The sequence below is a fragment of the Mchenga conophoros genome, linkage group LG12, assembly GCF_057382185.1.
Source record: "Mchenga conophoros isolate Kocher_MC1m ecotype Shallow Benthic linkage group LG12, M_conophoros_male_GT1.1, whole genome shotgun sequence".
Taxonomy (NCBI): Eukaryota; Metazoa; Chordata; class Actinopteri; order Cichliformes; family Cichlidae; genus Mchenga; species Mchenga conophoros.
Window position 1 is genome coordinate 2842662 of NC_140537.1, and position 25582 is coordinate 2868243.

General features: G+C 40.7%; 1 protein-coding gene across 1 annotated transcript in view; it reads right to left on the reverse strand.

Annotated features, from left to right (window-relative positions):
- Nucleotides 1-24342, reverse strand: part of LOC146561876 (protein crumbs homolog 1-like) — a 29396-nt gene extending 5054 nt beyond the window's left edge. Inside the window, exons 1-10 of the mRNA XM_085293291.1 lie at nucleotides 24135-24342; nucleotides 14547-15242; nucleotides 13496-13691; nucleotides 11341-11480; nucleotides 10323-10508; nucleotides 10113-10226; nucleotides 6384-7319; nucleotides 4550-5091; nucleotides 3977-4142; nucleotides 969-1830 (exon numbers count right to left, since the gene is read on the reverse strand). Coding sequence (XP_085149417.1) covers nucleotides 969-1830; nucleotides 3977-4142; nucleotides 4550-5091; nucleotides 6384-7319; nucleotides 10113-10226; nucleotides 10323-10508; nucleotides 11341-11480; nucleotides 13496-13691; nucleotides 14547-15242; nucleotides 24135-24234 — 3938 coding nt within the window. The 5' untranslated portion in view covers nucleotides 24235-24342. The remainder of the gene's footprint in view (nucleotides 1-968; nucleotides 1831-3976; nucleotides 4143-4549; nucleotides 5092-6383; nucleotides 7320-10112; nucleotides 10227-10322; nucleotides 10509-11340; nucleotides 11481-13495; nucleotides 13692-14546; nucleotides 15243-24134) is intronic.
- Between the last annotated feature and the right edge of the window lie 1240 nt (nucleotides 24343-25582).

The window sequence follows — 25582 nt, forward strand, 5'->3', positions numbered from 1 at the left end:
ATCCAGCCACAGGAAAGAAGCACACAGGGCCAGCAGAAGAAGAAGAGGTGCCAGTTGTGTCCAAGAAACAAAGATCGCAAAGCCACTGATTGCTGTTTGAAATGCAATACCCCTGTGTGCAATGATCACAGCCAGAAGCAAGTAGTTTGTGACAGCTGCACGCAGTGAGAGGAGATAAGATGTTTTTGTTGTGTTATGGTCTCCGGACCTCTTTTCGTCCTCCAGACATAGGGACAAACATGTTTTGACACCTGATTGATTGACTGATTGTTCAGTGCTAAAATGTAAATGAAAAGTAAACAATGTACATGTCAAAAATGAAATTTCTCTTTTGTTTGAACAAAATATATAATCTTAATCAAAATTAGAGAAATGTCTTTCTCGTGGCTCAAGAGTTGGGAGCTCGCCTTGTAATCGGAAGGTTGCCGGTTCGAGCCCTGGCTTGGACAGTCTCTGTCGTTGTGTCCTTGGGCAAGACACTTCACCCGTTGCCTACTAGTGGTGGTCAGAGGGCCCGGTGGCGCCAGTGTCCGGCAGCCTCGCCTCTGTCAGTGCGCCCCAGGGTGGCTGTGGCTACAATGTAGCTCCATCACCAGTGTGTGAATGTGTAAAGCGCTTCGGGGTCCTTAGGGACTAGTAAAGCGCTATATAAATACAGGCCATTTACCATTGCAAAAGCGCTTTGATTTTGTGGAGGTGGGGGGGTAGTGATACAAAAACTGCAATTTCTTAAAATTAATGAAAAAATAATTAAAAATGCAGTTTTATGAGAAATACCTGGAATAAGAAAATGTTACAACTCTTCATTTTAAAGATTTTGAAGAAAAACAACCCAGTTTATTGCAAAAACGCTTTGTTTTTATTTGGGGTCATTTTTGACCCCACTCGTGGAAGAATGTGGGTATTGGTAGGTTGTGCATCCAAGGGTTAAAAGAATGCGCTGTAGAGAAGCTGAAGGCTATACTCACTGGCAACGCTTTCCAATGTAGCCAGGAGGACACGAACAGGTGTGAGTTTCCTGTGTTTCCACACAGTCTCCTCCATTCTCACACTTGAACTCCAGACAGTTATCCACCTCTGCCCCACAGTCTTTCCCTTTGTATCCAGGCTCACATTCACACTGGAAGTCTGCCAGGAGGTCTTTACATGTCCCGTAGACACAAGGCGTTGAAGAACACTCATTTATCTCTGTTTCACACAGCTCCCCCTCCCATCCAGGTGTGCAGCTGCAGTTAAACTCATTAAACTGGTCCTGACACACACCCTGGTTGAGACAGGGCTGCGAATCACAAATAGGTGCACCTCGGCACCCAATGCTTGGCTCGTGGCCACCCACTCTGGTGAATCGGCTCATCTGAGGTGGATCTGCTACCTTTATGAGCGGTAGGTAGACCCCACCCAGCCTCACCTCTCCTAAACATCCTGTGTATTTTTCTGCCAGCCAGATTTTGGTGTCATTGAGAAAGTTGAGGTTGCCAGTTGTTCCAAAGCTGACACCAGCTCTCTGTCCATCTACGGTGAGGCGCCAGCGCGACTCTGACTGTGTTGGGTCAACCATGGTGAGCTGAATGTGATGCCATGCCCCATCAGCGATTGTCCTGTCGCTCGTGAAGGCCTGCAGCTCTGCACCATCCCCACTGTCCAGTTTGACCAGCAGGCTGGAGTTGAGCAGGCCCAGGCAGAAGACCTCGGTTGTGTTGACAGAACGCAGCAAGATCCCGTTCTCATCCCGTGTTCGTACGTTCATGGTGATGTTGGTTATGGAGCTCAGCAGGGAGCTTTGGGCAACGTACTGGAGAGAATTGTCCTGGAAAATGGCTTCAGTTAAACCTGTGAGGGGAAAACGTCATGAGAGTTACTGGCACTAACAAACAGGAATATTAGGAAACAATTTTTGAAAAAATAAATGCTGCTGGTTCAGAGACATCACGTTAATTTTCACCTCCACCAAGGAGGTCATTGTTTGATTTGTCTGTTGGTCTTTCCTGAAGGATATGGCTGAAAGTTTGATCAGAGTTGAGACTTCGCCCACCTTAGACGTCTTTTAGAGTCGAATCTTGACTCAGGAAGTATTGAATAACACTGTAAGACTGAAATAAGAAAACTTGGAAGACAGTGGCATCATGCTAAGAAAATAACTAATCCAGGCCCAGATATCCTTCTGGATCAAGGGACCTGCTTTATTCAGCAAGTCTTCTGTGGCAAACACTTTGTAAAAATGGGAGGAAAGAATTACTTTTAGAATTAGATGAGCACTAAAAATGATTCCTGCTAATTGATTAAGTCTCAATCAGTCACACACACTCTTAAAGTGCTTTTATCTAACTTTCACAGACTCGGGGTTCAAGTATTTTGTCCAAAGAGACTTGGACACATGGACTGGAGGATCTGGGGATCAATCCACTGACCTTCTGACTGATGTACCATCTGCTCTACCTAGTCTATCATATTTGATACATCAGATTTTTAGTCTTCTACATCAGCAGTGTGATTTCTTGCTTTCCCTCCAAAAAACCTAAATAAATTGCAAAATTCATTTTTAAGCACAAAAAGAACCAGAAATATCAAAGATTATATAAATTCATATCCAGATTATTTTGATTTTTTAAAGAGCTAAATGATTAGCTGTAGCACCAACAAAGTAAAGAGTAACACTTGATAACTAAACAATATAGTTCTGTAGAACCATTGTCATGTTGCTCTCTGTGCCACTTCAATGCTGCTACACAGTAAAAGCCATCTTTCAGGTCCAGATGACCTACAGTGTGACAGATTGGGTGTGATACAACCATTCCAACCTGCACCTCTGGCTAACCAGCATGCCTGTCGCCATGACCTAGCAAAGAAGCGCCTGAAAAGTGTTTCAGTAAGGCCTTCTAGCTATCCGCTGGGCTCTCCTTGTGTAATGACTCGAAAAACATCTGGCTGTCACTCGAGACACTATTTTGAGGGAATTGAGCCAACCCCATTCAGTGTTTTGGACCCATCGAAAAGGTCTTGGCAGATTTGGGAGGCTATGCCTAACCGTTATTATGGTGCATGGTAAGTGATATGTTTAAAAGTTGGGTAGGACGTTCTGTGACAAACCACTGGTTTGTATTTATGGGAGGGGGTGTTACGGCCCTAGCTGGGCCTCCTGAAACTGCCCTTGTGTGGGCGTGGTGTTTTTCTCCGCCTCCTCCTCTCTTGCCACGCCTACCCCCTCTGTTTCTCTCACTCTCCTCTCTCCCCAGGACACAGCTGCTCTTAGTTAGCCTCGTTTGCCACCTGAATCCAGTCAGCAATCACCTCTGAGGCTATTTAAGCTGGGGATGAGCTGTGAGCAGCGTGGTTTTTTCTCTGGTGTTCTCACATTGGGTGTTGAAGTTGTTGGGAGAGATCCTATAGTGTGGAAGCAGTGTGCAGTGTAACTGCTTCACGTGAGTAGTGTGGGCTTGTGGGCCTCGGCAGCAGTAAAGCTAGCTGCTGCTAGTGACAGGGTGAGCTTGTGGGCCCCTGGAAGTGCCTCCTCGTGGTGTGTTTTTGTTTGGTTGTTGTGTTCTTTGTTGTTGCAACCTTTTTTCCTTTTTCCAAGTGTTATTGGTAAAACGGCGTTGCCGGCTCTTTATGTTAAGATTATCTAAAATAAAGACTATTTTATTTACTAAAAGCCTCTGTCTGTTTTCCTTTCATTCTGTTCTGGACTCATTTCTTACTGGTCCCCTCACTCGCATGCCTAGACCCCTTCGGGGGGAACGTAACAAAGCCATAAAAAACTACTTCAATATGATGCAAAATAATGTTTATGCACCTGCTACAGAGCTGTTAAGGTCACCGAGTCTCTCTGTCAATCTCATGAGAGGTCCTCCTAAAAATCTAATGTTAAAAACTTTAATACAAGATTCCTGATTTAAAAGAAAAAGAGCAGAAACAAATAAACCTGAATCTCTCTGGTTTGAAAAAACACAGTGCCAATCACTGCTCAGGGATTACTCACACTCATAACCATCCTGCAGCTCCATGCAGCGCACTCCCTCGGGGCAGGGCTTTTCGACGCACCACAAGCGAGTCTCGCATAGCTGACCCCGGTAGTTGGTGGAGCAGTTGCATCTGAAGTCATTCCAGGTTACCTGACACTGTCCACCATTGAAACACGGTTCATCCTGTGCACAGACAAACACAGATGGATGGATTAGACCATCGCTTGTAAAATCTCTCACCTGATGCGACCGCATAGGTTAAGGCTACTAAGAGGATTGAGCGCTAACTTACAGATCAGCAGGATTCTCAACCAGATGAATGATAATAGGGTTATCACAACCAAGCTATTAGACAGTCCTGCAATTGCCATGAGATACAAGAGCCATATATTTTCCCATAAATCAACTTTGCAGCGTATATTAATCTCTCTCATTTCATTTTCATTTTGTCTGTAGTCAAATAGAAATGTTTCCAAACAGGAAACCTCACTGTGAGGGGACTGTACTTACCAATCCATCACCATAATAAATGATTATAAATAAAACTGTAAATCATGAGAAATTAAACAGGGATGCACCGCATCCTTTACCTTGCACGTATCATCACTTTGGCATCCTGGCAGCAGGTTATCCTCGGTGCTTGCCTGGTAAACCTCCATCCCCTCTGGATAACCTTCAGCAACCAGATGCTTGTGATCCAGTCGAATGTCCTGCAGACAGCCCTTGAAGTTTCCACCCCAGGCATTCGTGCTCTTGCCTGCAGGGAGCCCTCCAACATATGCCACATCCCCGGCTTCTACACTCACATTTCCTAAGGCACGATTATTGCCCGCTTTGGGAAAAACCACATGGCCACAATGTACCTTTACAATCACCAAATTATTTTTCCCATCAGTAACTGATCTCGCTTCTGAGAGAAGCGTGGTGTGAGGACTGTAGAGAGCAACAGTGCCTTCTTTCAGGTAGATAGTCAGGTAGGCGTCTCCTTCTCGATGGAACTGCAGGAGCATGCCACTGTGTTTGAGAGAGCGCATAAAAAACGAAACGCTAAAGTTGTCACCGTGAGTTTCTGATATGTTGAACATAGAATAGCTGGTGCTGTTTTCATGTCCAAAGGTCCAGGAAGGGTACTCTGAAGTAGGGGGAAGAAGGACAGAGCTTTAGTATTTTATCTCATGAACTATTAGATTTTATTATATTTATTATGCAAAGTTTTTATTTTCATATTAAGATTTTAAGTACTAAACAAATGACGAGCACTGTGACATGTATGAATCAGGCTGACTGCAGAGGTTGGTTAGTGAGCTCTTCAGTAGCATCACGTTAGCTTCATAGCATAATTGCCTAAGTCATTTGACTAAGTCAATGACTTAGGCACTTATGCTATGAAGCTAACGATCAGTAGCATTTACTATTACATTCTTTCTTTATGATATTATAATTTCATTATGATTATTTGTGTGATATATCATATAAGATCCTAGAGCAAATAGTAATTTCTTTCATTCAAAAACTAAATGTAATTGGCTAAATTAGTTTAAATTAATGCCAAGTTGTGCAGAAACCACAACTGCACTCTAAGGTCAAATAAAAAGGTGTTACTCAGTTTTTAACTGATGCATTTTGGGTCATTTTCTGCTTTTTTATTACTTTACTTTTATTACTTTTTCTATTATTTTATTACTTTACATTCTGTAATCAGTATTTTTGAAACAATTTCATTCAATTTTCTTTTATTTCTATAGTGTAATTTCACAACAACAACAATCCCCTCAAACAGAATCTACTTTGAACAATGAGAAACCATTTTCAAGACTTGGCCTGGGCTTGAACATTATTAACAGATTTTGACCGATGTTATTGTTTAAAAGGAAGCCATAGTCTGATAAAACATTTTTGCTTAGTTTCACTGAGCTGTTGAAAGGTGCTTTGCCTTTATCAATCATTAGTTTGAATTTTCCCTCTTACAATTCTAGTTTTGGTGGAAATTACTCTTAGCTGGTAAGAGGTGATTTTGCTTAATATAACCCTGGAGTCACTTTTCAGTGCTTCTGGTTTGACTGGAATATCTGCTTCTTATAACATATGGCTGTTGACGCAGATGCAGCTAGCATTAAAGCTGTTACTTGTAACCTCTTAACATCCACTAGATCAAACCATGTTTACAGATGGTGTTGTGTTAAGGTTGCATTTTAAGAAGATGTAACGTTTGAATCAAGTCTCTTTTTGTGACCTCGCAGTTCATAGTTATACCCAACAGGTAAAATTTCCAAATAAAGGGAGAGCTGTGAATCTAACCATAACTAGGACACCTGGGATTTTGTGTGTTGGGTTACTAAACCTAAGAAGTTTTTCCCTGTTCTGTTAATTTGTCCAGAAAACCCTTTTTTTCAGTCGAAGCAGAGGTGAGATGTTTACTCCTACCTTTTCCACAGTTTTCTCCATAGTACGGTCGATGGCACTGACAGCTGGCACCGACCCACATATCCACACACTGTCCACGCTGCATGCATGGGTCCTCACCACACCAGTCTGGTTTGGTACATCCCAGTTCCAAGCCCGAATTCTCCTCCCTGATGAGATCTTGAGGCAGCAGCAGCTTATAGTCAACTTGAAAGTCTTCCATGCAGCCGATGAATGCCTTTCCACTGGACAAGTTGCCCACATATTTCTGTGGTGCCCCTCCTATATACAGCTGTTGGAAGGAGCTGGATTGGAGGAAGATCAGATGGTTTCGACCCTCATTCTTTACTTGGCATCCTTCCTCACAGCCGGGTCCTTTTACAGCCAGAACCAATCTCTCATCCATGGTCACGGTTACCGTGTGCCATTCTCCATCATTGACTGGGCCTGGGTAATTGGCCCACAGTAGCTTCCCTGATTTTACCTTTGCTTGGAGGGAGCCTTTGACAAGCTCGAGAGAGACAAAGTTCTCCACGGTGCCCCGGTAGTAGAGCACCATGTCAGGAAGAGTACTCCTGAATCGAAGCTGCATGTGTAGAACATTTGGCTTTGTCTTGTTCTTGAAAACAGGCAACTGCATATGGACGTAACCCTCTGAGTTGAAGGAGAAGGTGGTGGAGGTATTGCAGTGATCTCCTGTCCAGCCAGCAGGACACACACAGGTGTAGCCGTGTTCACCGTTCTTGATCAAAACAGGGACGCAGCCTGCTCCATGCTGGCACTGGTGCTGCCGGCAGCCGACGAGCCTGACGTCGCAGTCTGGCCCCCCCCAGGGCTCATGGACGGGCTCCAGCACAGGGCAGTGACACCTGTAGGAATTGGCAGCATCTTCGCAGGTGGCGCCGTTCTTGCAAGGATTACTGTCACACTCGTTGATGTCTACCTCACAGTGTACACCTGCACGAGGAAACACTGACATTTAGTGTCACTGCAACTTACTCCAGCAACACTCGTCCAACTTTGCCATGCTAAAATACATTCACATGGATCATATTTTCACTACAACATCTCTTAGATATCAAGTCAGTGAAGCACACATGTAGATGAAGACAAGGGATGAGCTTTCTGCGATTAACAGATGAGGAAATGACCTGAGGAAATAGCTGTTAATTTCACAATTAGACAACAATAGGATCTTCAGTCTCCCTAACACAATTAACTCAGTGACTGTCTTGTTGACTGCACCAACTGAACCTTTAAATATTGCATTTGTTAGCTGTGTATGACACACCCTCTGTGTGATCGGTGGTCAGCGCCTTGTCAAACTCTGTTCAACGTTAACTCTCAACAGCAGCAGTCAACTTGCATTAACCTAGTCCTCTGAAACACTCTAAACCCGAGGTGTCCTAAAGCTGCTCCTTCAGGCTGCCAATGCGCCACTCTCATAAAAACCTTGCAACTCTATGCAAATCTCTTCTATGCAATCAAAGAGTGCTGCATCATACCTGTTACCCACCAGGGCCCACAGCAGCAGCACAGCAGCAGCACCAGCCTCTTTTCTTCCATGACCCACTGAGGCACTGGACGACACACAGCTCACACTGGATGAGTGAAGTGACATAACCAAGTCTTCTCTCTCTCTAACATACGCACACACATAAACCAGAGGTGCCTCCTCTTCTCTACTCTGTACCAGGCAGACAGGCAGAAGTGATTACACCAGCCCTGCCCACCTTTCCTTCTGCCTTTTTTCTCCCTCCTCCATCAGTCTGTGAATTCCTCCCTCCCTTCTTCCTCCTCCTCCTTCCTCACTCACACCCTATACTCCTACTCCTATCTGCAGCTCAGTCCTATCAAAGCGATTAGCTCCCAGCCTCCAGCTGGCTCCTGTCAGTGTATGACAACAGGAATGCTGAGCTGCAGTCCCCTCCTTGCTCCATGAGCTGGTTTGTAGTTACTCACCAGTGCCAAGTACTTCCTGGAAAGAGCCAGCAGGAGGTGCTGCATGTTCAGTGTTTAAGGTGTGTGGGCCAGGTTTGAAAAGCACCGGACTATATAATAATATATACAATATATATCTATATTTCATTTTGTTTAGACCCTCTGCTCTTGTATGAATTAAATCCACAGCGAAATCATTAGTAGCAATGAACTGTACGTGCTTCTTACTGAAAGCTGGATTGATGACACTCACAGCATAATGAAGAGCTGATCGAATAATCACCCGCTGCAGACACTATAGTTTTGAACACTGCACCAGTAAAAACAGGAGCGGTGGTCAAATTACTGTGATATGTAAAAATTATTTTATTTGTAAATTTTTGTCATGTAACAGATATTTGATTTTTACATTTCTAAGCTTTATTAAATATATAAAAATGTCTCTATGTCAACATTTTCTCCTATAATTTGAAAAAAATGATTCATCAGTTAGTCTTGCACCTCTTAACTTGCAACAAAGAACATATGCATGTAGCACGTTTCTACCTAAGCACTCAAAGAGCTTTATACATGTCCTATTCATCCATGTAAGTGCTTTCTAGCCAACATTCACACTCCAATGAACACATCAGGAGCAACTTGGAGTTCAGTATCTTGCCCAAGGAGATCCAATTAGTAGACGCCCTGCTCTACCTTCTGAACCACAGCCAGCCAGGATACTGTCTGAGATACCAGAGGCTTTGACAAAATAGCAGTACTTGACATGCTGGGAACAAGTATAGGATGGACCATTATTTCAGCCACAGTCATTTTCAACCACTACAAAAATAAGAAGTCCTTCAACAGATGATCTAGCATCCCAGTTCAAAAGAAGGAAGAGTCTAAATTCAGGGAAGAACCAAAAGAACATTAAGTGTTGCAAGAAGCATGAAAAACCCGGCACACCAAGGAAAAGTATACGCATAACATGTTTGATATAATCTTCAGATTCTACAAAATAAGAGTTTCCTTGTGCATCATTGTGCTGTTCTAAGTACACCTGCTCCTGGATATAGTGCAGGATGGAAGACACATGACATATGTATCATTTGGATAAGGTCCTTGTTTATTGTCCTTTATTCATTGGACTTTAATTAGGCTACTAAGCAGCTTTGCTGTAATCCCCCCCCCTCCTGACAAGTTTCTTAGGAGACCCACATTTAATGCCTGACATATGGCACCTTCTATTGGCTCTGTTGTTTTCAGCTATGCTTCTCTATATCATGTGCGCTCTCATCCACTCCTTTCCTCTACTGTCATCATTTTGTTAGCAAATACGCTCTGATTTTCTTGATGAGAGCCTTCGGCTGAACTCATCACTTCCAGAACAGATTTCTGGGCTTCCAGATTAGTGATGTGGGTCAGTTTGTTTTCAGTAGTTTGGAAGCACTTTTGTTTGGCATAGCAGATTCTTAGGTAATCCATCTACACTGACTCCTAATGAAAATGTTCAATTTGAACTGTTTAGTTCAAATTGTCACACAAACGAGGACCTTGAGGTAAAAAAAACAGAAATATTTAAAAGGAAATAAAGAGTTTTTTAAAGAGATACTGTCGTTTCTGCTCCAGCTGACGGTGATTTTTTAGTGCAGGCAAGGCTCAGCACACACTTCACCACTGTGACACCAGATCAGGCTACATCACTGATTCTATATCATCTGTCCTGGTAGATTATATAACAGCCTCTACTTTGTGACACTGAAGGAAGAGAATAGAAAACACAACTTGTTAGGGGGTAAAATTAAATAGCTGATAAGAGGTGTCTCCTACCTGTAAAGCCATCTGGACAGACACACTGATAAGAGTTGACAAGGTCCTGGCAGCTTCCTCCATGCTGACATGGAGCAGACTCACACTCGTCCACATTAACAGAGCAGTCGTCTCCTGCAAGAGGATTATATCAGTGATATTTATATCCACGTCACCTTCACATCAACGAGGCACATGCAGAGAAACTCAAGTGGTTTTTGTCTGGTTTACCAATGAATCCTGGCAGACAATGACAGATGAAGCCGGCGGCCACATCATAACTGAAGTCAGCAGTGCTGAGTTCAGGAAGCTTTCTGTAGTTCACGACATCTGAGCGTTGAAAACACTTTCCACCATTGTGACAGGGATGCTGCTCACACTCATCTATATCCACCTGGCAGTCGTCTCCCTCGTAACCTGCTTGCACATAAACACAAACACATTATATACTTATTCTTATAATAATATTCAGTCTGTCAACATACTTACATGGTGGTAAGAACATCATGCTATATTGCCTCAGTCCTACAATAACTACAAAATAAGAAATATTCAAATATTAAATATATTAAAAAATACTTTCTGAGGAGGATCAAATGTAACCAAAATAAACATTTTACTGAAATATTCAAGCCCCCCAAGACTTTTCTAAAGCTGTTTCTTTAGTTACTCCCCAGAACTACTGTTTCTTTCTTTAGCAGGACATCGTTTCCACTTTAACCTCCTTCCATTAGATATGAGATTGATTGTTTCTGAGCAATCAAAGCAGAAAACGGCGCCAGCATGTCAGTGTTTTAAGTGTGCTGAGCAATGCAAAGTTAGAAATAATCTCTGAATTTGTTGTTCAGAAGCTGATGTGATGCGTCCAACACAACAGCATGTTTACAGTTCGTTGGATAGTTTGATTTTAATAATTCATGTGATTTTTAAAAGGCTTTAAATTAGTGTAAATAATCAGACTCAGGGACACCTGCTAAACACAGCTTAGCTTTTCTCATCTTCAGCCTGCGTCTGCATCTTTGTACGTCCTCCTACGTTAAAGAATGTCCCTGCTTTTGAATGGTGGCTCTGGTCTTTATGCCCTCAGACTCAAGAGTCCTTAACTGCTTTGTTCAGTGTGATTCATGCATGGGAAACCCCGCAGCTTTTCTTTTTTTCACTTTTTAGCATTTTTGGTGAGTAGTTATATAACACAAGCCCTAAACCATGGTGAGAGGTGGTTTAGACTTTAAGTTGAACCACAGCGTACCTGGCCAACACAGGCACTTGTACTGATTGGTCCCCTCCAAACACGTGGCTCCGTTCTGGCAGGGGTCAGAAGCACATTCAGGAATATCCTCTTCACAGTAGTCGCCTACAAAGCCTGTCCCCTCACAGTCACAGACATAACTAGAAGAGACAAGATAGGCAGTCTTAGACTGATTGAGCATGTCTATCATACTACACATTAGATTACTGTTGCACTGTTGTAGCTGGTTGACATAGAGTGCATTTTAACCTCCTAGCACCTGCTGTCTGTGTGTGGCATCACATTTTGGGGTGTTTAGACCAAAATACATTTTGCTCTACAAGGGCCTGATATCCACTTACAAGGACTTTACACTGCCACTGTTCGATCCAAGTTTAAAGCCAATGTCCTCAAATGTGGATCTGATTTTTCTCAGAAACAAAAACCAGGTTAAGAAAAATGTTGTAATTCTTTGTTTTTACATTCATCAGGTTCCAATCAACCCAAAAAACAAAGAGAAATTAAAGATGCTGCCATGGAAGAGTTTGGGTCTTAGGAGGTTAAGATGAAAACTTCCCACTGGGCTCCAAGTATCTTGTTATCGCCGCTTGACCTCAACATTGTACACAAAACACAAATATCAGTGAAATTGTAAAAGATTAAATTTTTAAAAGTGCATCCTCACATGTGACAAGCTGAAACAATGAAATGTTATGTTTTGATTTATTTTTATTTTATTTTTTTACAAAAAATATACAAATGGAAACAATGTTTTGCTGTGTAATTCATAATAATTCTACTTGAATAATACTACAAATGCAGACAGATCAAAGAGTTTTAGTATCAAAGCCACTGACTTGATTTCTTATAAATCGACTTTTTTCAGCTGTAAGAAAATTCCTTTTTTTATTACACTGACAAAATAATGGTTGCAGCTGTAAACAAATAATAAACATGTACTTGTGATGCTAAATGCAACTTAAGTACAGGCCAGTAAAGCATCAAAAAATCAATTAATTTAAATAATGATTTTTCTACGATTTTGTTTCTAAATGATGTTCACTCATTTGATTCTGACTCAGTGTAAGATTTACATACTGATGCTTATAATGTGAAACTACTACATCCTTTATCTTCTTCACTCGATGCTGTTAAAATACATTTTACTGTCCCAGGCATTCACAGCACCTACAGCTGTGTGAGGACTATGACCGTGACAGACAGTAAGAGGATTAATTCCTGTCCTTGATCAACTTTAATGTCTGCCGTGCAGTCCTGGGCAGACACAACACAGACTGACACAGTGCACCTGTATGTTAGTGTACACTAGTCTCTTCCTAACACCGATTATCTTCTGTTTTTCAGTCCACCTGACTGTTAAATATTCTGCTCATTACCTTTATCCTGCTAAATTATAAGGTTTGATTACAGTGATTATGAGGATTATGAGTCGTGTTGTTGCACTGATGAATTCCTTCTATTTGATGTACTACTACTTATATGTACTACATGATTGTACTACACATGTTTTTATCTTCAGACACAGGTGATGCATTTCAACAGTACAAAATGCTGTCAGTTTGAAAAACAACGAATAATTATTTCACTACAGTAAATATCACTACATATCAAAACAGTTTGATTTGCTAAAGTTTTACTTCGGTTTTTGATGCTTTGAATCTGTTGTATTTCCTTCTTCAAACAGCTCATTTGCACAGTAAACTATGAGGGTTACATTTTTTACATGTAGAAAAATTAGGCATGTCAGGGACACCCCCACCCCCGACTCTAATCATTCAATTCTAGTATGAAGATATGGTTCAAGTTTAAGTTTAGGGAAACAGCCCCGTATGGAAAATATATTTATAGGTCTTATAAAGTTTGTATCTGTCTTGTGTGAAACTTGTATGAAAAGCATACAAGAGTGAAAACAGATATAAGATCCCTTGAAAAATTATATAAATAAAACTTGTATATGGATACTTCCTAAAACAATATATGGAAGTAATGAGAAAGTGGCCACTTTCATGAGTGAAGCATATCAGCCTTACATGAGTCACTATATGAAGAAGGCCACATCTGATGCAAGCCTTTTAAAAGTTTATTCTATTTCTTTTCCATATGGGGCACATTAATGACATCCAGGGTATATTCAGTATATTGAAAGAAATACTACCTGTTCACACCATCTATGCATTTTCCTGTATTTAGACAGGGCCAGCTGGCACATTCATCAATGTCGACTTCGCAGTCTTGCCCCTGGAATCCAGCCACGCACTCACACGAGTACATGGCAACATGATCTCGGCAGGTGGCGCCATTTTGACAGGGACGAACCTCACACTCATCGATCTCCACCTCGCAGTTAATCCCTGCAGAGGACACAGGCGGGATGGCAGAAGGCCAGCGCATGAGATTTGGCGATGCATTGTCATATATGTTCACAATGATCACATTTCCCATTTGAAATAATCAGATGTAGGATTAGCAGTTTGAGGATAGACAGCTATCTCGGGGTTACTCACTGGAATTATTTTGCAGAGTTTCAAGAGATCATCTTTAGCTGCCACTGTCATGTGGTACAAACTACATTAAACTAAACAATGCCAGCTACCTGATTCACACTGTGTCACACTGTGATATACACAATGAGATGTTTTGTTCTCTTTACATCATGTTCCAAAATATACCCTCCCAATTAAGCTCTTTTTAGCTCTGCAGTCTCAAAACTGCAGCTTCCTGTACCACTGCCTCGTATTTCTACCAGCCCAGCATCCTTTTGTAGGTTATTGAGGAATGTTTACGCATGACTTACCAATTTTAAATATAGCTTATTTTTGTTGAGCGATAAGCTTGGAGCAAATCAATAATCTGAAACCTGAGAATTTCCTGTTGTCCACAGCAACTTGTTCTCCCATCTGACACAATGATTAAACAGTACCTGGTCTATGTTACACCTACATGTTTGCTGGGAGTGACAAAGGTTATTTAAAGATGTATGATTATAATAAGACAAGAATTACAGACTATACACTGCTACTGTTAAATGAGCCAATATAAGTGTAATTAAATCTTATTGGACTTATTTGGGAAAGTATTCTAAACCTAGAACAGCCAGTTAAAGCTGTAAATTCAAAATATGTTCATATGAAGCTCGGTACCTTACAGTTCCTGGACTATGCTGCTCTGCCTGTTGTAAACACGACCTGCTTCAAATACCTGCTCACCTTTATAGCCTGGAGCACAGTCACACCTGTAGTGATCTACCTCATCCCAACACGTGCCATTATTCTGACAGGGTCGGGAGGCACACTCGTCGATGTCCAAATGACAGCGGGAGCCTTGAAATCCTGGCACACAGAAACACTGGTATGCATTCACTCCATCTTTACAGATGGCTCCATTCTGGCAGGGCTCCGACTGGCACTCGTCTACGTTCTCCTCACAGTTTGTCCCCTGGTATCCTGCAGCACACTGGCACAGGTGCCCAGTGTCAGGGATGTCCGTACAGGTGCCACCGTTCTGGCATGTTTCCTCTGAACATTTGGTCACATTATCCTGGCAGTGCTCACCACCAAAACCAATTGGACAGTGGCAAGAATAGCCATTGACTCCATCGACACAGTAGGACTTATTACCCTGGCAGGGGTTACTCTGACATTCATCAACACCCTGGGTGCAATTGAGCCCTGCGAAACCACCCGGGCAGAGGCAGCTGTACTTGCCAGTTCCAGGTTTGCTTGTGCAATTGCTGCAAGTTGCATCGATGCAGGCATCATACATGTCCTCACAGTTTTTACCTGTGTACCACACTGGTTCTTTGGGGCAAAGGCACACGTAGTCGCCAAAGTGGTCAAAACAAGAGCCGCCGTTGTTGCAAGGAGACGATAAGCACGCATCTTCTGCTGCTGTGCACAGTAGGCCTGGAAATGAAAGACAAACTTCCTGTTAAGAACACATAAAATCATGTTTCTTTACTGTCACTTTGTGATAGAGGTTTCTTCACTAACTCAGCCCTTAGATGGGCTGTTTAGTCCAATTTGCTTACAACTCAAACATATAAAGTCTCTGTTAGCGTTGCACGTCGTGGCGTTAGTGTTTGTCCCAGCTCATCACTTTAACCCAAACTGCAACATTTACCATCCTCAGTAGTTTTAGTAACTAAACCAAAGTGAGACAAACGAAGCCAAGCGATGAGTGAAGCAGCTCGTTTCACAGTGTTGTGATTTATTGAGGCCCCTGTTATATTAACACAGTCTTTAAAGCACGTATTATAAACACTAGTCAACATAATGGATGTCCACACTACACAGTATTTAGTAAACATTTTGAAACTTTACAAAAACTATAAAGATATTGTTCATATATATTTCTAACAATTAGTAAAAATTAATAGTAGTTTATTTATGTATTTTTTTGTGTGTAATTTCATTTATTTGAATTTATCTGATAAAACTATAGATAATTATGATAAATACCACATGGATCATTTACTGGAGCATGGAAATGTTTGTCAGGTTAACTGATCTTTCTACATTTGCCGCAGGTGTAGCTGCAGGAAGGATTCACCTTTGAGGTGCAAACGAGACTCACCCCGTCTCCAAATGTACGAAGCATCCTGCAGAGATGTTCATTTAACCTCAGCCTGTATACGCAATGACAAGAACAAATGTGGGCACTGCAACAAAATACCCGAGAAGTCATTTTATATGTTGAACCTTGCATTATAATAGGCTCTTCCAAAGTTTCGGTCTAGCTGTAAAATGACTCTTTATCACCCCTAAAGCAGAAGAAACACCTGTATGTCAAGAAAGCCCATTGTGACACCTCCCTCTCCTTCCTCCACTAACAAAGTGTTGGATTTTCACTACTGACATCTACACTCACAAATTTATGGAATTACTGTAAGATGTTTTGAATAAAATCACCCCAATAAAATGGCAGCCACTGTGTCCCACTGCTAACAACCTCCCAGTAACAATCTGTTTATATCTTCCCTGCAACACCTACAGTCCTCATTTCCCACTGTATCCACTTTAACACCCCCAGTTCCTCTCACATGCATTTGCTATCACCTTCTTTATCTGCTCTTACTTCCTCCTCACATGAGTGTCTCACATCTCCATGCACCACCTTTCTGCTTTCCAAACCTGAGAAGTGCTGCATTGTTTGTTTCCTCTGTTTTAATTTCATAGTTGATAATAAGCCTCAGCATGCTCACTTATGACCAATAATCACACTTATGATGACAGGAAACAGGAGGAAAGAGAATGAGACTGAAGATTAATGGCTGTAGTGAAGGAGTAGACCGAATACAACGCTGAGGCCGATAATCCAACGTGGAGACTCTTAAAAAACAAAGAATAATAGTCTTCATATTATATTATAGACATATTATAGTCTTCATGTTATATTATAGACATATTATAGTCTTCATGTTATATTATAGACATATTATAGTCTTCATGTTATATTATAGACATATTATAGTCTTCATATTATATTATAGACATATTATAGTCTTCATGTTATATTATAGACATATTATAGTCTTCATGTTATATTATAGACATATTATAGTCTTCATATTTGAGTGTCTAAAGTGAGCCCTGATATAATTACATCTTTTGAGTTTGAAATTAAAACAAAATGTCAATCTAAGAAAAGAATAAAACTTAAATATCTGAAAGTTACTAAATATTTATATATTTCTTATACTGTTTACAGCAAAGTGGTGAGCACTATAGTCTCTCTGCCATCTGGCTGAAGCCTGTCTGTGTGGCGTTTGTTCTCCCCGTGCCTGCATGAGTCCTCTCTGGGTACTCTGGCTTCACCCCACAGTCCAAAGACATATTAGTCAGGAAACACTTGAGCTGAGGACAGTTTACTGTTCAGTGCTCATTATAAGCAGCAATGTGCACTACTAGCCAACTAGATCAGTTAAATGTTTGTGCGCTCTTTAGCAACACAAATGCCTGGTTAAAGGACATTATTCAGAGTTCATAGATAAAACTAGTTAATTGTTGGTCCTAAGCACAGTATGTAGGCTGTATGAATAATACAAAGCACAACACATTTCAGCAGCACCTAAGACATAATTTATTTATTGACAAATGCAATTAAGGAAATCAGATAAAGGAAATCCACCACATCCAATAATTTGTCTAGCAGAGAATCATCTACTATAGATTATTATTATTAGTAGTAGTATTGTCATTCTTATTATTACAGGTGTTACAGAACACAGAGGTCCTGAGGAGCCACCACAGCAGCTATTAAACTACAGATGCTTTAATATTTTATCTCTAATTCGGATTAGTTAGACAGCCTCCTGTTTAATGAAGTAGATCTAATCAAGTGATTACAACTGATAATGGCCTGCAACTGTGATACAAAATGCATTATGAAAATTACACTACTAAATTTGAATATGAAAGTGTGATATGTATTTGATAAAACATGGACTATATTGGTTTTGTTGTGTCATGATGAGCTGTGTGGCAGGCTAGGTTAGGACGCACAACTCTGAGACTCTCTTGACTTAAAGCAGCAGCTTTGCTAAAAGTAAAATACATGAACTAAACAAAAGGTGAGCTAGAACTACAACCTATACATGACCCGACCAGAACCGACAGCTAATTCGGAGATCGGGACAACAAACAGAGGGAGACTGAAATACACAGGCAGGATAAGGATGACGGACCAACCACAGGAGGAGAACTATGATTATGAAGCGCAAGAAACTAAACGATGTAACAAGAACACCAACCGTACAATATAAACATAAACCTCCTTTTAAACCCAATTAAACAGTCCAAAACCTGAAGATTAAACGCTAACATAAGCACAAAAACTAACTGAACAAAACCAAGAAATATTAACAAAAACTCAAAAACACATGAACACTGGGTCACCAGATCCAGGACCATGACAGAAATGCAGCGAGTCAGATATTACGTTGTGTAGTCTCTCTTACATCAACATTTTTCTAGTTTTCTTTTTTTAGCCTCCCTCCTTCTCACCCCCTCCAACCTGCCTCCCCAGACTAGTATGGAAAGCTGAACTCCATCAGAACTCTGGGCTTTAACCCGCACTGGCTCTAATTCTCATCAGCACTGTAGAAGTGGGCAAACAGGGACAACTGCTGTCCTCACTCCTTCATCCAAACTCAGTCAACCCCTCACACATTCCAGGGAGATGATAACAGCTCCTCCTACACACACAGCCCATCAGCCCCCGTGCCATTACAGAACACATCATAGATCACGGCCGCACAGGGTCGATCCCTGACACTGACTGGTACCAGCCTCTCGATCCAACAATAACACTAAGCAGAGACGTGGACTGTTAGCAGGTAGAGTGATGTCAAACTGCCGACGCTCTCCAGAGACCTCAGCGTGTCTCTTTAGGGAGTCTTCACTTTAACATAGACCATGACCATTCCCTCTGATGAGAAGAAGGATATTGACTCAGTGTAATGCTCTTTTTTAAATCCCTCTTTTGGATAATAGTCAGATTTTCATTTGATTTGTATTCGCAGATTTCCTAACACTGAACCTAATCCATACTTTAACTCTGAGCTCTAAAACATTGGGCAATGAGCTCAAAAAATACTTTTTTACTAGTAAAATACAAAATAATAATAGTGTGTCCCAGTCAGAATGTCTCTACTTTGTTGTTAAGACTTTGTAGAACCATTATTATATTTTTATATCAGAGAATCAGGGAATAGGGGTACATAGACCTTAACAGCCGAATACTCATGCATGGTTGTTACACACTTTGTTCCACAGGTAAACTCACTTTGTTTTGTTTCTAATTCTAGCAATTCATAGAAGACCTCCTCCTGTTCACCTGGATGTTCTGTAAGGCAGAGATATGTATAAATCTTATAAAGTTTGTATCTGTCTTGTGTGAAACTTGTATGAAAAGCATATAAGAGTGAAAACAGATATAAGATCCCTTGAAAAATTATATAATGAAACTTGGATGTTTTGGATACTTACTAAAACAATGTATGAAAGTAATGAGAAAGTGGCCACTTTCATGAGTAAATCATGTAAGTTTTTACTATTTCTTTTCCATATGGGCTCCAACCTTTTTTGCGCCACGGACCGGTTTATGCCCGACAATATTTTCAAGGACCGGCCTTTAAGGTGTCGCGGATAAATACAACAAAATAAAACTAGTACTGGTACCGAAAAAAAGAAGATTTATTCATAACACACGTGAAAAGACCCAGGAAAACCGAGTAAACGATAAAAAGGATAACAAAATAACGCTGAAAACGATAAAAACCCTGAAAACCAGACATTTCACACCTGAGCCTCAACTCTCGCGGCCCGGTACCAAACGACTCACGGACCGGTACCGGCCCGAGGCCCGGGGGTTGGGGACCGCTGTTGTAAGGCACAAGTAGAATTTGAGCAAAGCAGGTACATGTTCAACACAAGAGGTCCAACGAGGGACTCTTGAGGAATTCCACATGTTGGCTTTTCTCAAATTCATCGTTATCAAGTGACATGAAGTAGTGTCTATCATGTAAACATGACCTGAACCACCTTTTCCGCTCTATCCAGCAGTATCACCTGTGATCATTTAATACCAAAACAGAAGATTTTGTCTCATCACTATGCTGTGGTATGGACAAATCCAGCCTGAAGGACATGAAAAAGGATGTTTTGCATTATAAAGCATGTAGTTGTTGCCTGAAATAGAGAGTTATTAATTATCTGAAGCAAATCTGGGGCTATTCTAAATGTGCATAATTCAAGATAACCTTAAAGACAGAAACTTCAGTTCGAGTGTGATGTACTGTAAGCAGTCAGTAAAGTTCATGTACAGGCATACTTTAGCCATTAGATGTAATATGTTGTAGCAAAATGCATCATTTGAAATAAAGTCTGCTCTGCCTGTGTGTTGTTTCAGACATATACAGCAGAGTAATACTTACGTCATCATCTGTTCAAATATTATAAAGAAAACAAAAAGCATCCTGATGTCTCAAATGCTAATTAGAATAGATTTTTCCAACTTTGTCCCACATAACAAAAAGTTGTCAAAAGAAGCTGAAAATGTGCAGAAAAAATCCTTTAACAACAGTCCTGGAAAGAGGATCTGATTTAAGAACCTTATTTCTATGAGGCACTAGTGCCATCCAGTGCACCAACATGCCCACTATCACAGTGGGGAAAAAATTAACAGTCAAGACGTTTGACCACAACCGAAAGACACCAATACATTTTGTTTAAAACAAAAACAAAGGTAGGTGTTTTTTATTTTATCATTTTATCTACTTTTTGGATGTCTTTTAGACAAATGCTCCATTTGTCAACAGGAAGTGGTGAATTATTTCAATTAGCTTGAACCATCTGCAAAAGAATGGTTTATTTAAAATAAACTGCCAGATGTTTTCTTCCCCTCAATTCAGTTTAATTACATTGAATCGAATAGAAATCCAGCTTCAAAAATCAACTTCGTTTTTCACCCAAAGTTGAATGAATATAACCAATAATGATATTATTACTAATAATAATGATATAATCCCACCACTATTAATGATAAGATGAAGAAAAAGATGAAGAGGGGGAGAAAAAAATAATAATACCAATAGTACTAGTAAAGAAATAAGGGTAAACAAATATATAAAAAAGGGAACAGATAAATAAAGTTATGCATTATTATAAAATAGAGAGAATAATAAGGGGAAACTGGGAAATCCTGGAGCTAAGAAACTGTATCCGTAACCTTGGACTCAAGGGTTGGTTCTGGATGATCCTCATTAAGAGTAGCCATGGTGATTTTGAGTGCATCACCCAAATAAATGTTATTATTGTTTTCTGTTCATTACTGTATATGATTCACATACATATCTTCCCACTTAACAGGACCAGCTGGCTAACACAGTGGATACTTCCCCGGGTGGAAACAGCCCCCACACCCTAACGAGGAAGTTTATTGGAGGAGTGGACATAATGGTCTAGTGGGTAGCTGGAGAATAAATATTAGTGACTTGGCTTTCCTCCCCACAACACCTGCTCCTGGGGATGTCCAGAGTGATGATGGTCAACCAGTAATCAAGGAGAGAGCTGGTAATGTTATACATTTGCCAGTTCTAACCCAATGAAATGTTGGCATTAAAAATAGATTTCTGGAGTTATTTCACTAACTTACTAAAAACAGCAAAACTAGAGCTAAGTGAATCAAATAGGTGACTACACATTTGTGCACAGATGGGTGCATTACAAAGGATGTAGATAGAGGTGTGTTGCTAGAAAATCAAATTCACTCTTGGCAGATGTAAAAGGCAGTCGATATGTGTTTACCCTGAGTCACGGCAACAGCACCACAGAGTCAACAGAGAGTACTGCTGCAGGGCTGAGGAAACAGCAGCGCTGTGAATCATAGATAAAGGGAAGCCCCTGGCTAACGCACGAGTTGAGCTCAGAGGAATTTTATTGAATCACCACAAGAGACTGGGCTCCGCTTTGGGCTCCTAATGCCCCACAGCAGGTGGCTGCTTTACTTTATACAAAAAAAGCACAAATCTTCTCTGACTCAACTAGCCACAGACATGCATTCTTTTGTCTCCTCCGTGAGTTACTGTAGAGGCCATGTCACTTTAAACTCACTATTTGTGTCTAGTCTGGAGGGAAATTTGTTTCTTCGTATAAGCTACACCAACTCCAATTATTTTCCGGGGAGTCAATTTGTCAGCTAGCTGCTCACAGACGTTTAAAAGTATAATACAAGGCTTCTATATACATCTTAGCCCCCATGTTTTTCATATTGTTAGTCACCAGTTTTCTATCCGCATTTCACAAATTCTTTTGGAATTAGACACAGCTCGTGTCCTATAGACGGGAATGGCTCTGACAAATGCACTTGTCTCCATTGTGTTCATCATCTGCAGAAGACAGCACTCAAGAGACCAATGGGTGAGTTTCAGGACATGTTGGTTTTGTATTTTTCCCATTTCCTAAAAATACCAAATTTGTTTTAAAGGTAACAGTAAATATATTTGTGAACAAACTCTATGTTGTTCAGCTTTTTGAGAGGTTTTCAAATGTGCTCATTGTTAAAAACCTTTTCTAAATACTTTTACTTTCATGTGAACTCTTCCAGTTTTCCAGTCTCTGTCATCCTCGTGTTCGTCTCTTCACCATCGCCCTGTCTCCTCTGTCTCTTCTCGCCTGCCTTCTTCTTTAAAACTTGCTGCGTGCCAGACCTCTTGCCATGCTCCTTAATACCCATCACCCCCTCCATTCATAGCCGAGACAAAAAAGCTGTGCAGCAGTGCAGCCGGACGCTCAGCTCGTTACCATAGTGATCTTTAACAATGCCACCCACAGCCAATCCATGCCGCCGTTCTACCACCGTTTAAATGAGCTTCAGACATTTCACACAAATGAAGGTTGCGGGAAAAATAGGTCAGTAGGGTTTCATAAGGTTTTGAACCCCCCCAACAGTACACACCCAGACACACCCTGCACACATTTAGGAGCCATAAGGAGCACACCTACTTAAACCCTGTTATATCTCTTGGTTCTCTGATAGAGTATGGATTCAGGAGGTTGAAGCATACGCTCATTCGAGTTAATCTTGTGATCTCATGAGCACAGTATGATGTAAGTAAAGAAATGATTGTGCTAAACCTCCAGTTAAAAGATATATTTCTCACTTGTAGTTTTTAGCACACACAAAAAACACAAAAGAAAAAACTAAAGACACTTTGTAACTTGGTGCCATTTCCATGTTCATTAAGTACATTTGATCTTTTTCATAGTAACACTTCCCTCTAATAAAAAGGTGGATTCAAATCATAATAGCAGAATATGTCACAGAGCACAACAGAGCGTCCAGATCCCCTCACTGCAGGCGTCCTTTAATTTGGCACCAATATGTATACATTTGTTATACAATATGTAGTATATCTGTAACATCCTTTACCTTTAAATGAAAAACTTACCAAACTACTCTCACAGTGTGTCCTGTTAGTTTCCGTTTTTATACATACACACTGCAGCATAAGTCTAGTGTTATTGTTCTGTTTTGTCCACATATTAAATGCGGGCTTTTTTGTAAAATGCGGGATATTACCTTTCAAATTAAGTCTCATACACCAATTTTTGCACAGCAATGTTTGCTGTTAAAAGGACTTTCCATTTAAATGTTGTAAATGTTCAAATGTTTTATAATAAAATGGCCCCAACCCTAATCTTGGTGGGGTTGGGGTAGAGTTTGGGTGATGTATGTGAGCACATAAACAAACACTTTAGACACGCAAAAAACTGCACCCGTGGATGAACTTAATATGTTTAAAGGTTCTTACTCGGACAACATGTGTATGATACACTTGTTAAAGAGTGCAAAGTTATTTTAATAACAGGAAACAATATGTAGAGCTCCACAATTATAGATCACAACATTTGGATAGAACAGGATTCAATACCCTAAATGTAAATCATATTTGTGATTCATCAGACAACTTTAAATATGTACTTTCTGTTGATGATAGCACTATTTTCCGGTCTGGTGATAAATTAAATCCATCTTTATGTCCTGTTAGGTCAGCAGTGGTCTGCATGTTTATTTACTTAAGCACTGACGCGAATATGTACATGTGTATGTCTGCACAGAGCCATCGTGCTGTTGTAAAATACCTTATTAACTATTTGCGTTGTCGGAAAAGGGCAGCTTTATAAGATTTTCTTCTTCGTGCTACACTTTGGTTCGCTTTGATGTAACTGTGGAGGTTATTGCGATTTTATACATTCAAGACGAAAAAAATCAAAAACTCAAAGTTGGGAGCTCACCCAGTTTGAACATCATCATGGTGATGAGCAGCGTCCTCTGATATCTGGACCAAACCTTTCCAAACTCCATGGTAGAGCAGGCTGCTAATGTCAGTCTCATGCGATGCTGTCAGTCCACAGGTACTCCATTCAGCAAGATATGCGCTCCAGCTGCTCCAAAGTTAGCTGCTCGGAGCAGGCGCCTCCATGCTGGACCGCTAAGTGTGTATGTGCGTGTGTGTGTTTGAGAGTTTGTGTGTGAGTGTCGCAGGGTCGAAGTTGGAGTAAGCAGAGCGTAATCACCCCAGCAGAGAGTGAAGAGTGGAAAACGTGGAGTGGAGTCATGGATCAGACTGAACGGGTCACTTAACTCCCTGCTCGCTGTCTGCACGAGACAGCTATCAATGATAAAACCTGCACACAAGACAGTCTAAACACAGTGGTGTGGATTCAGCGGCTTGTTTTATGCTGCAAATAATTATTATTATGCTTTTTAAAATAGCATAAAAATTATTTTTCCATCAGTTGATTGGCTGATATGTCGTTTCTCTTCCATTAAAATTTCAACTTGAAGAACTTGGTGAGAATAATTGCAGAAAGGGTATTTTGGGTTTGAATAGGACAAACCAAAAATGAACAAAGACTTTTATGAGGTAAATGCAAAGTCTAAATGCAAAGTCTGGAGCACGAGAAGTCCAGAAATTAATATAGTTCAGAAAAGTATAAGAATCAAGAAGAATATTCAATTCAATTCAATTTTATTTGTACAGCGCCAAATCACAACAACAGTCGCCTCAAGGTGTTTTATATTGTCAGGTAGACCACCACAATCATATGACCCCCTATGAGCAGCACTTTGGTGACAGTGGGAAGGAAAAACTCCCTTTTAACAGGAAGAAACCTCCAGCAGAACCAGGCTCGGGGAGGGGCGGGGCCATCTGCTGTGATTGGTTGGGGTGAGAGAAGGAAGACAGGATAAAGACATGCTGTGGAAGAGAGACAGAGGTTAATAACAAGTATGATTCAATACAGAGAGGTCTGTTAACACAAAATGAGTGAAGAAGAAATACTCAGTGCATCATGGGAATCCCCCAGCAGCTGGCACCTACTGCAGCATAAATAAGGGAGGATCCAGGGTCATCTGACGCAGCTCTAACTATATGCTTTAGCAAAAAGGAAAGTTTGAAAGTAGAGATAATGTCATCATAATATCAAAAGATGTCTGGAGAAAAGACAAAAGAAAAACTGGGTTATAACTACACTGAGGACAGGTGATCAGCAAGTGAAAACAATTAGCAGAGCTCGCAGATTAAAATCTAATAAATTAACACTAATTTTGGCCTCATTATTCTGAGGATTCCAAATGCAGATTCCCAAACCAACAAATCACTGGCCATGTCACTTTTCTATAGTCAGAGGTTTGTGTAAACAATGAAAATCACAGCTGTAGCAATATTTTAATCAAACAA